The sequence below is a fragment of the Aythya ferina genome (assembly GCF_964211825.1).
Source record: "Aythya ferina genome assembly, chromosome: 9".
Classification (NCBI taxonomy): domain Eukaryota; kingdom Metazoa; phylum Chordata; class Aves; order Anseriformes; family Anatidae; genus Aythya; species Aythya ferina.
Window position 1 is genome coordinate 3,706,081 of NC_140305.1, and position 16,750 is coordinate 3,722,830.

Consider the following 16,750-nt stretch of genomic DNA (forward strand, 5'->3'; position numbering starts at 1 on the left):
TGATGATGGTGCACTCCGTACAAACTTCCGCCACATGGGTCGTGTACACTTGACCATGGACGCTATAGCACAGGTTATTCATGACTGTGAAACATGTGCTGCAATCAAGCAAGCCAAACGGTCAAAGCCTCTTTGGTATGGAGGACGATGGCTGAAATATAAATATGGAGAGGCCTGGCAGATTGATTACATCACACTCCCTCAAACTCGCAATGGCAAGCGCCACGTACTTACAATGGTGGAAGCAACCACCGGATGGCTGGAAACATATCCTGTGCCTCATGCTACCGCCCGGAACACCATCCTGGGCCTTGAAAAGCAAGTCCTATGGCGACATGGCACCCCAGAAAGAATAGAATCAGACAATGGGACTCACTTCCGAAACAACCTTATAGACACTTGGGCCAAAGAACATAGTATTGAATGGGTGTATCACATCCCCTATCATGCACCAGCCTCCGGGAAAGTTGAACGATACAATGGCCTGTTAAAGACTACCTTGAAAGCAATGGGCGCTGGGACGTTCAAAAACTGGGATACGCATTTGGCAAAGGCCACCTGGTTAGTCAATACTAGGGGATCTACCAACCGAGCTGGACCTGCCCAATCAAACCTGTTACGTACTGTAGATGGGGATAAAGTTCCTGTAGTGCATGTAAAAAATATGCTGGGTAAAACAGTCTGGGCTACTCCTGCCTCAGGAAAAGGCAAACCTATTCGTGGAATTGTTTTCGCTCAGGGACCTGGATATACTTGGTGGGTGATGCAAAAGAACGGAGAGGTCCGGTGTGTACCTCAAGGAGATTTAATACTGGGTGAGAATAGCCCATGAACTGAATTGCACCATGTTAAATAGTATATTATACTGTATGTTATCACTACCATGATTACTATAGGTGACTAATTAGAATGTATGGAAAAGAGTGTAACCTGAGCATGACATAAATGGTATGGAATAAGGGGTGGATAGATGTCCTGGTTTCAGTTAGCACAGAATTAATTTTCTTCCTAGTAGCTGGTGGAATGCTGTGTTTTGGCTTAGAATGAGAAGAGTGCTGATAACACCCCGATGCTTTAATTGTTGCAGAGCAGTGCTTATACTAAGCCAAGGACATCTCAGCCTTTGCTCTGTCCTGCCAACGGGCAGGCTGGGGGGTGCAGTAAGAGCTGGGAGGGGACAGACCCAGGACAGGTGACCCAAACTAGCCAAAGGGGTATTCCATACCATCTGACGTCATGCTAAACAATATATAGGGGTGGCTAGCCGGGGGGAGGGGGCCGGACTGCTCGGGGTTAGGCTGGGCATCGGTCAGCGGGTGGTGAGCAATTGCATTGTGCATCACTTGTTTGTACATACTATTATTACTTTCGTATTATCACCATTGTATCATCATTATTATTATTGTTATTATTATTTTGTTATTTTTTTTTCCTGTCTTATTAAACTGTCTTTATCTCAACTCACGGGCTTCACTTTCCATTTCTCTCCCCCGTCCCAGAGAGGGAGGGGGGAGGGTGAGCGAACGGCTGCGTGGTGTTTAGCTGCCGGTCGGGTTAAACCACGACAGGAATACAGTATCTGTTCACTTGGAATGTATACTATACAGCTTAGTTTGGCCCAAAATGTTTGTAAGAAATAAATTTCATGAAATTGTGACAAAGGAAAATAGTGAGGAAAATACTATCCTGTTCTATTGAGAAGCAGATTATTTTATGTTTTTTCCCCATAACGAATTGAAGATGAGAGTTTCTTTGGAATCCCTCTCTCCAGCACTGGACATGTATTGCAGCTTTAGGGCAGGACAGAAAAAATTCCACGAGGATTAGGGATTAGCTACAAATAGTAAGACGGTTTCTATTGTTTTCCTGGCTTGAGTAATGTAAATGAAAATATGCAAACAGCAGAAACAATGGAAAGTAAATTCTACTGTTTTTATTTGGTTTGATTTTTTTAAGGTACTTTCAATTTTACGTTATTGGACCTTTGCTTTCATAGAGACCTCTGGCTACATACAGGATTGATGCCTGCTCAGGGCCTAAACCTTGAAATCCTTATTCATTACTTCATTTTCTTGTCTTTGCACTGTACTTAACTCCTACCTTCAACTTGCTTGCATTTGTAAGTGAGAGAGTGGAAAGATTCTTTTTAGCAAAGGTTGCTACGTCATTCTCGTAACTTCAGTTTTTCCCTCTAGAATATCAAAACCAAATAAGATTTTTAGGCTTCAGATTGCGTTACAGGAACAAGCTTTATGAACACAGCCTAAATTTCACAAGATTTGAGAAACTGGCAGAGTCTAAGCCTTGGAGACCATTTGTGCATCTAGAGCCAGAGCAAGCACAGTCCAGCGATGCAACCGTAATGTTAGAAATGAGACCGGGCGGCTTTAAGACAGAAACAGGAAGCTGTAACTAGAATCCAGCTGAATTCGGAGCTGGGGCACTTCACAGTCAGGCTGCAAATCAAGCAGATGTGCTTGCAGCGAATTTCTGTAGTGTCCGAACCTTTCTTTGTACTGAAGGTGATTACACCTTCCTTCCTCTGTGATTTTTTTTCTTTTATTTTGCATTCTTCATAAAGGGCATGAAATGGAGAAGTTGAAAAAATATGCATCAGTGAAAGATGAAGATCAGTTTTATCACCAGGGAGCTGTGGAGTTGCTCGTCTTTAACTTTCTGCTCATTCTTACCATATTAACGATTTGGTTATTTAAAAAACATCGATTCCGCTTTCTGCATGAAACTGGAGGAGCTATGGTTTATGGTGAGTATAAATTCAAGTGCCAGTTTAACATGGAACTAGCTGCATATTTATCATCAGGCACTTCAAATGTGGGCTCAGAAGGCTCAGAAAACACTCTCAATGAAGTGTCATCAGCCCCCTAACTGGGCAGTAAAATGTACTGTAACACCACCTCTTTTAAAGTTGCTACAGGTTGGCTTGGTAAGAGAGTGACTAACACTAGCTGTTTATCCTCACCCTGTTTGCATTATGTTCCTGTATGGGCAGACAGCCACTGAATGACACTTTGTGAAGTAGGAAATTTACAATTAAAACACCCACAGTGAAAGAAGTTTAGTGTGCCTAAGGTTATTCAAAGGTTATAGACTAGGGAGCTTTGTGAATCCACCCATGTTATCTAATAAGGCTTAAACTATTTTGAGACTTCTGTATTTTTTTTTTTCTGCTGTGCAGGCTATGAAGCAGGCTATGAAGAATGCCTCAAGTCATTTCTGACTGTTATCATTGTACTGTAATTTCAGTTTGCCTGTCCACTTCTAATCTTCTTTTGTGCTGTTTGGCAATATTGTGTATCACTTTCAAGTAGAACCTTCAGCATTGCCTACTGGAAGTACTCGCTGGTTTAATGGTATACACTTAAGTGTATAATGACTATCTGGTCATTCTCTCTTGCTATCACTTCACTTTTCCTCAAGTGTGCGATTACTATTTCTGTAATTATTAGACACATACATGTATGGTGTATGTATAATATAGTCAAAATATTAGTCATTATACACCTTAATCCCAGGCTATTTTGACTGTTCTGTTCTGTGCAACTCATATACTCTAGCAGTGTCATATCCAAACTAGTTTTTCTAAGGGTGCATATTCTGAAGAATATTTATCATGTCACAGGACACACAAAACTTCCGAAGTTCATCTGCAAGCCTGCAACAGAGAAGACAACTGTCCCCTATATTTAGGGGCAAACTTTATTTGTTCCTCCTATATGAAGCATTTTAAGATAATCTCAGTTCCATAAGATTATTACAGCTAAAGATCACAGTCTTCCTTTTATTCTTTTCAAACTATTAAATAAATGAACAATATTTAAATGTTTCGAGAACACAGGCTATTTCATATCGTTTCACTTAGTATCTTCACAAGTGACTTGATACTTTGAGGGAAAAGCAAGTAAACAAGAGACTTGTATTAAGCCAGTCACTGAGCCCCGAAAATCTGGGTGGGAAAGGCAGTGGGTTCTCTTAATTCTCACCTGCCCTGCATTTATTTTAAAGTCATGGGGGGCTTTTTCTAATCCTGAAGTCTGCCATGCATAGAAAACACACTTCCATTGGAACAGTTGAGAGTGAAATTCATTACATGATAGTTAGATGCAATAGTTTTCATTGTCAGGCATCACACAGATTGTTGTTTAACAGTTTCTATGTGTTACAGGCTGCCTAGCACCACCGAAACTACATTTACTTGTTGTATTTTTCTTAAAATCTGTCAGAAGGAAAAACATAAGATACCATGCAATATTTTTATTGTGGTCAATTTATAAGTTATGACAGTATTCTAATTGCATGCATGGGTGACTTCTAAAATAGCTTCCCCTAATATTATATGGTCTCCTACATGCAACTGATGACAATTGCTGAAAATTTAGACAAAGGCATACCATAAAAGACATGAAGTATGGGGGAATACAACATTAGACAAATAAATCAGTATTTATTTAGAGATTTAGTTATCTTTTTCCACTTTACTGTTTGCTCTGGTTCCATTTTGCTGCCTGCCCAGAACATAATCTGCCCATCATGAAGATAACCAGCTCATGATATTCTTTTGATCAGTTAAGAGACCAGTGCTCCATCAGGACAGAGATTTTGAATTATTAAAACATTCATGAATAAAGGAAATATTCCTCATGGTTGCAAATAAACAATCTATTTAGACTTGCATTATTTATGGCAGCCTTCAAACAGGGAAAAATGCTTTTTCATAGGATCTGAAGACCTGGTGATGTCCTTTCTATCCTTTAGAATTTTGAATATAGGTTTGGGCATCTTTATCATCAGGAAAAAGTGATAACAAAAAGAAAGCAGAATTTCAGAGGTCATGACAGAGGTGTAGGATCAATTTGCAGCAACTCCAGGAGAAAAATCAGTTCAGGGGAAAATCTACAGGGGACCAAGTACTCACAGTCAGGTAAATCCTGCCTTCACTCACAGCACAGTTAAGCCTGAATGACTTTGGTACAACTGTTTTTCTCCTGCTTCACATAGGTGTTTTTGTTTGTTTGTTTTTGGTTTGGGGGGGGGGGAGGTCTTCATTATGAGAAGAATTCTCTTTTATACTTGTTTCATAAATAAATATATTGCCCTGAAATTTGCTTTACTCCAGCCCATGGAGCTATTTTCCAGATACATGAATGGCAGTACAAGCAGCTTATAAATTTTTCTTCAAGTGACAGAATAATGTAGCCACCTATTTGAAGACTGCGTCCCACAGTATGATAGATGGGTCAGTGTACTTATAGAGGCAGTATACTGTCAGGGGTATAGCAGTGGAAGGCATGGGGAGAGTGAAAAAAGAAAATCAGGAAGAAAGCACAGGAATACAAAAACAGGAAGATGTTTTAAATGTATTGCAAAATGCTGAACAGACAAATTGGACACTAAGAACATCCTGATAGAAAGTTCTATTTAAAGTATAGTGTTGTGTTTTTTTTTCTTTGCATAAGCTTCTATGGAAAATGCAGCTTTTGGCCAAACAGTTTCAACTAAAAAAAAAATCCATACTTGAAAATAATCCATTTAGAATCTTTAAAAATGGATATGTATTGATTTTTTTTTTAAATCAAGGCAATGTTTCTACACTAAATATAGCCATATTTACATTAATAATCTTTCTTAGTTTCCCCTCACCTTAAAAAAAGTCTACATTTAGTTTAAACTGAAACACTATTTCAACAAAAATGTCATGGATGTAAATATATGAGTATATATATATTTCAAGGTGTTTACCTTGAAATTATTTACACACTCCAGTTGTTTTGTTTCAGTACCAAATTGAAAAGTCAGTTACTCACACAAAGAAGAAAACAAAACAAAACAAAACAAAACAAAACACAGACCGCCCTGTTTATTCATTCATTCCTTTGTTTTTCAGTATCTTGGAGAACAAGTTTCTCTGCTTGCTTTGACAAACAGACCCCAAACAGCTGGCTCAGCTTACTTTCTGGTTTCTGTATATCAGGGAGGCAGGTGAAAGTTTTGTGCTATCCTGAAGGGAAAGAGCAAAATTTACATATTTAGATGTTTTCCTGTAATCCTGAAGAGTAAGCACTTTCTCAGACAAATTGGGAATGTAATCACAGAACAATGCAAGGTTTCTAAATAAACTGGATGGGCATCTCTAAAGCCTACAATTCAGTTCCAGTAGGGCTAGATTTCTTTAGATACTTCATGAGCCACATCAGGTGCCCAAATTCCCCATATAACACTTAAGTCACAGCACTCTGCAGTAGAGGGGACTAGCCCAGAGCTAGTTCAATGAAAATAAAATAAAATAAAATAAAATAAAATAAAATAAAATAAAATAAAATAAAATAAAATAAAATAAAATAAAATAAAATAAAATAAAATAAAATAAAATAAAATAAAATAAAATAAAATAAAATATCTAACTTTCTGATCCACCTCAGAAATTAGGCATCAGGGTGGAGATGCAGGTGTTACCAGATACATGTGATTAAGTTAAAAAAAACTCCTGCAAATAGGCAGCCAGAATTGAACTAAAAATCTAAAAACCAAAAACCACCACACCAACAGGATCTGTGATGTTTATCTGCTAGGCTCCTCAGCAACATCATTTAAGAGCTTTTCTCAGCTTGGTTTGTTTTCAGCTCCAGGAAACACAGGGTGAAGGTGAGGCTGACTGGAGTTGTACCTGCCTTCAAAGTTGTGCTCCATAGCTGATGAGACCAAAAGAAAAACAAAACAAGGGTAAATGGCAGAACATGGTCATTACAATGCCCAAGAGAGAGAAATTACTTCATGTTAGAGGACTTAGAGCTACCTCCTGAAGTTTTAAGGGGATCGGAAGGCAAAGAGTAAGTCCATTCCATAAATGATGTACCTACTAAAATATGAAATACACTCTTCCCAGATTTTTAATTCATCAGGGTTTGTATAGAGAGTCCTTGGCACATTTCCTATTACCGAAGGAAGAATGCTATCCCTGTATTGACTCCTGCAGCATAACGTAGTGATATAGCAATTGCCTTTGTTTGAACTTTCCACAGAGCACTTGAGAGTATTCTGAATTGACCCATCATTACAGGTCCCAGCCACATTTTGTTCAAATCTAAGACATGATAGAATACACTTGAGAGCTAAGAGGACCTCAGAGACCCCCAGATACCCTAAGAATATTGATCATTAGAATCTGCTCTAATGTTATTTCTCCAATAAATGTATGTTGTTAAAGACTCTTGCAATTTCTGTGTTCTTCATTATCACTTCATTATTTTGGTGGTTCAGTAAATTATCTAAATCTGAACTCCATCTGAGGGTAAGAAGTAAAGCTGTAGAAGAAAATCCAAAGGCAGATTTGAATTCCGGTTGTAATTCTTAGTCCATGTTGATCATTATTTCTCTACAGCTACAGTTATCATATTTTCAAAATATCCCTTTTCTGCAAATAGATTTATGTATACTCAAGGGCTATTTTGCAGGATTATGATCAACAATATTTGCATTTGTTTCGATTCCAGAAAATTCCTGCAGAGGTAGCTTGAGACTGCTGCTGAAGATAACACATCTCAGAATACAAAATAAGAACAGTCCTTCACTCCTAGTCTAAACTTGACACCCTTGATCAATTTAGTGTTACTAATTATGTTCCTATAGTGTTACAAATTATGTTACTCTAACTGATAACATTTATTTTCATTTTTTAAATTATCAAACAGAATTTGGTTCATACTATGTGCTATGAACATACTAGGAATCTCAAAATGTTGTAGGAAACAGTAGTTTATAATACCTGGTAACAGGATTGGAACCAAGGCTATAGTTTAAGACAGAGTAACATGTGCAGAAGTGATAAAGGGAAAAAGTTTTCCATGCCAGAGAATGAGGTGGAAACATCAAATCTTGTCCAAGCATCAAATGAAGAGGAGTTTTTAATGTGTTTGAAAATGAATTTGAAAATAAAATGTGGTTTGTTTGTTTGTTTGTTTCAAGAGGAAAACTAATAAAAATAAGATGAAAACCCTGACTGTTTTAACTAATTAATGGTTTCCTCAATTCTTAGTCATGATGTTGGACATCTGGAACTGACCACTGTAGAAATCATATTTCACAGAAGTACATGCAGTGCTTCCTTCCCTTTTCCCATGAGTGCTTTCCCAAAAAGTTTTGAGGAATTCTGAGACAGAATTCTGTCTTTTACTACAGCTAGATTTGTTATCTGAGCTACTGCACAAATGCTGTGTAACTTCAGAAAGTAGTCTTGGCATTTTCTTCTGCTTATCTAAATCCTATACCATTTAAAGCAACCAGTCATACTAAAGAAGAAGATTCATGAGCCTACTAAACAGGCAGTGCAGCTGTTACTCTGTTGTAGCATCAATCCAGGAAGCTACAAGCTTGTGTTACATCATTGCTAGAAATTGGCAGTTCTGAGGTCTCTCTCAGTGCAGAATGTGAAAATAACAAAGACATTTACCTGTCCAGGTGTCCACGGTCACTTTCATCACCCATGGCATCTGATTACTTGAAAAAATTTGTCTTTCCAATTCCTATGAGCTATTTTCTGTACTTTGTTTCTTATTTTTCAATAGCAAGTATATCCATCTAGATGCCTTCCATAAATATTTAATCTGAGCATTCTTAGCATTTTACGAATGTGTTCATAATTGATAACTGCAAAGTTGTTCCTGTACATGGGACTTAAAGCACCTAGGACATGCAGGAAGTGTGGAAATTAAATTTGAAACCACATCCAAGTCTCTGAGGGTGGAAATCATCTCCAGTAACGTTATCTAACTAAATATTAGTTACATCTCCTAAAGTAATCACTCAAACTCCCACTAGAGCTGAGAGATGAAGAATCACACCTTCCAGAGGGCAATTGCAGGAGCCAATTATTAGGAGCCAAAATGTCTATCTTAGACTAGTCCTACATTTTAGATAAACCAATTAATCCTAAACTTGATTTTCCTTCCTTCTGTTTGAATTCTCCATGTTTATATAGTCTCATAAACACACAGTCTTCTACAGAAAGCAGACTGACCCTGAGGATAAGGTTTCAGAGCTCACCCACCCCTCCACCCCCAAAATGAAGTGTGTAAAATCAGCACCAGTTGATCCCCTTTAAATATCTATTGAAAACAGTTTAACAACTCAGTTAATAACTGTACCAGAATGATTCCAGCAACTGGATCACAAAAATAGGTGTATAACTGAGCACGTGGCAAAACAACATCACTATTCTAATGAACTGACTGCTTTGGAAGAAATTTCCTGGTCCTCCATGAAGTACTGAGAAAAATGTACCTTTGTGAAGGTAGAAACACTGAGAAAGTGGTGTCCCAGCTTTAGCAGAGCAAGAGCAGAGAATTTAATTTTTTTCCAAGTCAGTAACTGTGCAACATCAGATACACAGAGGTACCTGAATCTGTTTGTTTGTTTGTTTGTTTGTTTTTCTCTCCAGGCCTTGTAATGGGATTACTAATACGATATGCAACAAAAGCATCAAATGTTGAAAATGGAACTGTTTATGAATGTGAAAAGCTGGAATCTGGGCCATCCACCCTACTTCTCAATATAACTAATCAGGTCTATGAATACCAATACAAAAGAGAGATCAGCCATCACAATATTAATGGTCACCAGGGCAATGCAATGCTTCAAAAGGTAAATATATATATATATATTTATTTTTTCTAAACTGTGTAAGATATTTCTTTTATTTACACCCCCAAGAGAGAAAAACAAGTTTCAAGATAAAACATGACAGACACGGGCTACTTTGAATCTAAGGTGAGAAGTGAAAGTGAAGGAGAACAAAAAAGGAAATAAGTCACAGTAGAAATCTCACAGTTGCTCAGCATCCAACTGGCTGCATGTTTGCAGAATAATTGCCTGAACGGTCCCACCTCCTGCAGACACTGAGTTCAAGGGGATCAGACACAGCCATTACCTTGGGTTCATTGCCATCACAGCTTCATAAACCCCAATGAAATCTTGGTCTGCTGTCTTAAGAATGGCTTGCTCTGGCAATATAAGCAGAGGAGGTTTACTTTCTACAAATTTGAATTTGTAAACATTATATGTCTGTAGGTAGGTGTTCATTTTTTTGGTTGGTTGTTTGGTTGTTGTTTTTTTGCTAATGCTTAAATGCATTACAATGTTCTGACTCATTCGTGCAGCACCACAGAGGTCCTCAGCAGGGATTTCACTGGCTATCCCCAAGCTTCTGGAGAAAGTGTTGCATCAAGTCAGGCTGGGTGCAAAAATGGAAGTGTGGGAGAAGATTTAGACTCCCTTACAATGTTGTGGCCTTTTCTGTCTTCCAATATGTGATAATTAAAATACTTTATTTATTTATTATATTATTTCCCACCCTTGCAATATTTGCTTCCTGTGATTGTCACTCTGTTAAAAATGACAGCAACTTAAAGAACTCAGGAGAGCAGAGGGGCTTTTTAAAATCCAAATTTTAAGCTCAAAGATATCATATATTCACATGTAGGTTCTAAGCTTTTAGTAATGCTTTTACAATATTACAAAACATTATATATTATTTTGCTTTTTAACAATTATCATGGTTTATCTACTATAGTAATATATATTCTATTATCAGAATGTTATAATACCGTTATCATGATACAATTATTTTTTTAATTATGCTTATAATATGCACTGGGCATCTCGGCAGAATTTGGATTTAACCATCTGCTGAAATTCCTTGCTAATGAAGGACCATTGTGGGCCTGCCTGTAGTTACTACTGGACTCTTGCTCTTCTCTGAGAGAGCTAGACATTCAAGGCTAGGAGAGCCGTGGTGGGTGGAGACAGGAAGGCACAGTGGTAGTCACACTAGACAGATCTTGCTGAGTCTTCATCCTTTTTCCTGCTCATAGGTTGCAATTGGTTTGTCTTAGTCTAAGCGTGTGTTTAGTTCCCAGAGCATATGTACTAATCATTACATTTGAACATCTTCATCAGACATGGTATACTGAATCTAGCTTGTGTTATGAGAAAGGAGGAGGACTAGCTCACACAAAAGTCCCTGTTGCAGTTACAGGGATTGCCCAATCCCGTTTCCATTGTCCCAGTTCTTAAAAGTCTCCACTGTGAATTGTGAAATTCTTTATATGACAGGAAAGGTCTCAGACAGCTAAGATTTTCACTCCTTTTCCCTTTAAAATTAACTGGCAAGTGCCCCTGTAAAAAGAAAATACATAAGAAAGGAAAGAGGGGGGGATTCAACAGTATTTAGGAGACAAAAACAATGCCTGGCAGCCTTCGTGGCCATGGCAAAAGCACTGATATACAAAACAGAAAACATGATCACACCATGCTCTGTTTTTTGTACAACTGCTATCCCCTTTTGACTGCAGTGTAAAGGATTATTAAGTGCATTTATCAGAAATAATGGACTGTCCCGTAATGTACAAATACAAATCCTTTAGAGCACAGTTTTGAGTAGTAAAACATGCATTCGTAATTTCTGATACCTATGGAAAAATATTTTAAAATATTTGATGAATTAGTTCCAAAATTAACATTTGAGACTGTTAGTTCAGAAGTGAAGAAAATTCATTTTCTGTTGTTTTCCATGAAGTTACCATCAGAGCTGAAATTGCCAGCACATTATTGGCCAGCTAGGTTTGTTTGTTTTTTTGTTTGTTTGTTTTTAATTTTATAATTCAAAGTTAGCAGAAGGGGGGAGGGGGAGGGAAGGCTGAGCTCTCACTTCCTGTTTATCAAATCAACCTATCTGTTAGTAAGAAGACAAAAGTAATTCTGTACTCAGCTCTTACTCTTCTGAAGCTAAATAATTCATCTGGTATACTGTAGCCTTAATGTATCATTTCATCTGAATAAAAGGAGCTGCAAGCCATTGCACTAATTATGTTCTGTCTCTTTTAAAGGTATTGATATGATATAGCTGCTGACAGAACAGTGAACAGTATGGAGGCTTATTAAAACATTTTTTTCTTCTCCAGCAATGCCACAGTTTTAAACAGCATTCTGTTTTATTGAAAGTTACTTGAAATGAAGCACAGTGACTGAACATTGTCCTTTGTCACTCTCCATGCCTGAAGTTGAAGGCAAATATGAACAACATATTGACAGCTGAAATAAGAACTTTTTGCCTTGCCTAAACTCATCCTCATTCTAGCATTACTTTAAAATTTTAATAGGTATTTTATATATTGGTTTTGTAGAAACAAAAAGAAAAAGGTGTTTCACAACTATAAAATACTGTTAGGTGAAGAATGCACTTTATGTGTACTCTAGATGCTTTTCCAGTTTCATGACACTTAAATATTTACAATTACAGTCAAAAAAACAAAGAATGAGATATGGTGACTGAAATGCTTCCTATTTTCTGTCGTGTTTCGGTCTTTTTCTACTACTCTAAGGTCTGTCTCTATCTAATTAGGGGATGGTTCTGTCAGTGTAAAGCTGGTCTTATGGTCCCAGGTTTATGCCACTCATTGATCCCCTTTTTATGCCAGGAACACACTAGAGGAGGAAAGGAGGACAGTTGGCAGATTTCTAAAGGTGGAGCTTGTTCTCTTAGTTTCTTGCTGAAGGGTAATCCCAGAGCTCACTACTGACTAACATAAATCAATACTCTCTGTATGCACGTACAAATGCATCAGGAGAATGTGAAAATTAAGTATCTCTTCCAAGGAGGATAAAATGATGCTGAACATACTCTAGGTTAAATGCTTAGAAAGATGATTTCTTACCAAAAAACTCTTCATCGTGTTTACATACTCTGTGAAATTCAGGTTAAATACTTCATCCTGTAGCTTTTGGTAGATAGTTTGAAGATCCCACACCTAACTGAAAGAGGAAATAATGAACTAGCTCTGTGGTTGGTATGCACTGATAGTTTCTCTGAGGTTAAAAAATTTATGGTATTTTATACCAGCTGATGATCTGACACTATAAAAACTTATGCCTTGACAATTCTCCAAAAAAAATAATTATAATGGAATGGGAGAAAAATGTTTCTTTGGTTACTGTCTGCAAACAAATTAAGTTTTTACTTTTATAAAAGAATACAATAAATCAGTTCCTTAGGCAATGTTTACAGACTGTACAAACATCATTTTTTTCTGCAGTTCAGATTGCTGCTTAGCTTATAAAGCAGTTTTTATTCCTTAAATATTAAAACCAAGCTGTATAATGTCCTTGTTTTCAATTTAAAATTTTGTTAATGACAAGATAAAATAAGAGTCAACTTAGAAAACAATCACTGACTGACTGTCAAATCTGTTGTTGAGGCAAATAAATTGGACCTCAGTCTATTTGCAACACAAAGGCAAACAATGTTAAAAAGGTAGAAGACAAATACACCCTGATGTGAACCTCACTTAAAGCAGATATTTTATACATATTTTCTTTGTGTTCACTCAAAGTTAGCCATTAATCTTTATACAACATATAGCTGACAGATTCTATCAGTGTTAATATGGGGAGGGGAGGTTGCTTGCTTGTTTGGTTTTTGTTAGGTTTTGTTTGTTTTTCAAACAGATGCACAGTTGTGCTTTAAATACCTAAGGAGCTTTTTTGTAAATGGTCACAGAAAAGATAAATTGACTCAGTGTCCTTTTGACAATCTTTATTGTAGCTCTGCAAATAAATATTACTGTATAAACTGTAGTTTATTACAATATTCATGAAACTCCAGCTTCTACCACATGCCTGTAGCATTTCCAATGATCTGTATAGAACTCTGTGTGAGATGAGGAGGCCTCAGAGTCTGCATAAATTACTTAGCAACTTTCAAGAGTGGATAAAACTCATAAAATTTCAAAACTAAAAACTTGGAATACAATTATTTAGAAACCTCTTGGGGACTTCTTTTGTAGATAATTGTGTATGTTTTAAGTGATACTGCCTTTTAAGAATTTTTAGTAGGAAACTATATTAAAAGTCCACAAGAGATGTGATCACTGAGAGAGCTCAGGAGAGCTCGATGAGGACCAGTGAGTGCTGCAGGCTGTGCTTTCCATGTATGCCTGCAGTGAAGCTCCCATGCAGCACCTTCAGCTTTACACTGAAGGAGGCAGTAAAATAAATTCTCATTCCTTAAAAAACAAAAGGGAGACAGAGGCTGTCTGTCCTACACACATAAGAAGGTTCCTTATGTAGGAAGATCTCCTTATGAAGATGGTCAGGGTGTGCACAATTTTCATGTGTCATGGTTTGATAAAGTACATATTAGCTGACAGCCAGTAGCTCATTAAGCAACATTAGCTAGCTCCGTCTATAACTATATAGACGTGCTTTGAAGGAAAAACTACTTTGGTTTTGGTATCGTAGGTCTTTTCTGTTACTGTCATTCGTTAAGTGGGGAATTGAGACACAACATTCATGTCTATATCAGAACCAGGAATTAAGCATGGGACTGTCAAATTGGATGGTCTCACAGTGCAAGTACTTAATATCACAGGTAACACTGCTAGTATGTAGTCCCCATAAAATAATGCATGACTGATTTCCTTCTTTAAACATTCAACTAGTGTTCTACGTATATAAGCGGTAAGGAACTACACATTTAAACATATAAGAAAACTCATAATACCATTCTTCTAAAAGTTACAATTAAAACCTATCCTAGCAAATGAAAATTTTTATATGTCTTTACTATGTCTTTCATCTTTTCTGGCAGATGACATTTGATCCTTCCATATTCTTCAACATTTTGCTGCCACCCATTATATTTCATGCTGGTTATAGTTTAAAGAAGGTATGTGCCTCTTTCTTATATTACAAAAATGGCTGAATGTGATTGCTGCTTTGTAGATCCAACAGGCCAGAAACATAGAAAAGATTCACTTCATATTGCATGGCAAGAACTTGGCAAAAACGGAGGAAAATGCAAGATGCGTGGTCCTCAGTCTGCTCTGTGTCTGTGTCTGTGTCTGTGTCTGTGCAAAGATTTGATTTTGCAGTTTGTAACTCTTGGGCATTGCTGTTTTCAGAAGAGGCCACTTTGAATCTAGTAACACTGCAAATAGGCAGCAGCCCACCTGTGTTTTATATACTGCATGATCAGGACTTAGTTTGCTTCAGGGAGGAGGTTATGATACAGTTTTCAACAGATACTTTCAGTGTGAACTTCTGTTATGACCCTGAAGCATTTGGCTAGATATATAAAAAGAGGGAATTTTAGTGGCACTCCAAGAGGCAAAAAGTGAATGAAATCTTATCTTCCAAAATGACTTCTGTAGCCTATATTGTTTCATTAATATCTGAGTTACGGGTTGTAACAAGAAAAAGAATGGATGGACTGGCAGTTCTGGATGCAGTGTTTCTACTTGGTTTGCATGTTCTTTTACTGACTGTATTACAAAGGACTTTTTTTTTTTTTTTTAATTTTCCTCCTCAGAGACATTTCTTTCGTAACTTAGGATCAATTTTAACCTATGCCTTTTTGGGAACTGCCATCTCCTGCATTGTCATAGGGTAAGTGAATGTCTTCTGCTATTATTGCTGAAATCATTATTAGTGCTCTGTATTTTTTTCAATTTAAAACTAAACTGTAGAAAGAATTGCTGGCTTTGCATGGTCAATATAAATCACAACCTGTGTAATAGATCAAGTAATTACTTTATCAGGAAATGCAGAGATTGAAAAGACGAAACTCTCAGGCAATAAGAATTGTCTAGGACACTCAGGAAATTATGTCCTGCATTCCTGGTCTGTGACTGATACAAGTATGACCTACTTTCTACAACTGTAGCCTTAACCATCTCTCCTAAGAAAAGGAACCATTCTATCCTTTGAAATTCCATGCTTCTAACCAGAATTCCTTTTATTGGACACCAAATCTATAACCAAAGAGGAAGAACTTTAAATCTCACAAGGGAAGGGGAAAAGAGGGGGTCAAATACATAGTGGCATAAATGTAAAATTCCTGGAGTCATTTCTAAGGCCAAGTAAAACCTTTTAGTTGAAGGTCATGCTAAACACCTCACTATGAAATTATAAGCAAATTTAGCTATATGATATATATATATATGGTATGACTATACTGCTGATGTGACTGAACACATTTATGGCATGACTAAACAATTTCTGCAGAAAAAGATGAAGGGAGAATAGAAGAGGGGTGAAAAATGTTGTTCCATTTCCATTCTTCCTAAGTGAAAATTTTCTAATTTTGTTAAAATTTGCCTGATTGGCAAGTCAGAAATGGATTATTATTTCCAGGCTGGCACAATGTGGAATTTTTGTTTGTTTCATTAGCTCAATCAAAGTAAGTAAACCATTTAAAAATCCTTTCCCCCATCTTTATTTGCACTAATACCTACCTCAGTAAGACCCCAGCTATTAAAGTTGCTTCTTTTCTTGCCCAAGAAAGGTGTAACACGCCTAAGTTTCAAATAATAAGTTCAGCAAAAATCTTCATTCTGCTAACAATTTGAGCCAAATGCTGACTTATTACTGAGTGAACAGTGGTTCTGGATCTCATTAGGACTCTTCCTGTGCTTCCTCTGACTTGTTGTAGCTATTGAAAACTCATGTAAAACAATTTCTAATAGCTCTGTTGGACTGCAGAAAAGTAGTAGGGCTGTCCAGCCCAATGATGCCGTTAAACATGTATTTGCTTTCTGAGCTCTGACGTGTTATTGGCATTGGTAAATGGAAAATGCCACAGCAGCTTCAATAAGCTTGTTAAAAGAAATATAATACATTGAGTTTATCCTAAATTCCAAATGTCAGCATTCCTGTACCCATGTTATTTTATGTAAAACAGAGT

General features: G+C 37.0%; 1 protein-coding gene across 1 annotated transcript in view; it reads left to right on the forward strand.

Moving 5' to 3' along the window:
* Positions 1-2,418: 2,418 nt before the first annotated feature.
* Positions 2,419-16,750, forward strand: part of SLC9A9 (solute carrier family 9 member A9) — a 218,047-nt gene continuing 203,715 nt past the window's right edge. Inside the window, exons 1-4 of the mRNA XM_084530249.1 lie at positions 2,419-2,764; positions 9,452-9,654; positions 14,657-14,734; positions 15,377-15,453. Coding sequence (XP_084386375.1) covers positions 2,590-2,764; positions 9,452-9,654; positions 14,657-14,734; positions 15,377-15,453 — 533 coding nt within the window. The 5' untranslated portion in view covers positions 2,419-2,589. The remainder of the gene's footprint in view (positions 2,765-9,451; positions 9,655-14,656; positions 14,735-15,376; positions 15,454-16,750) is intronic.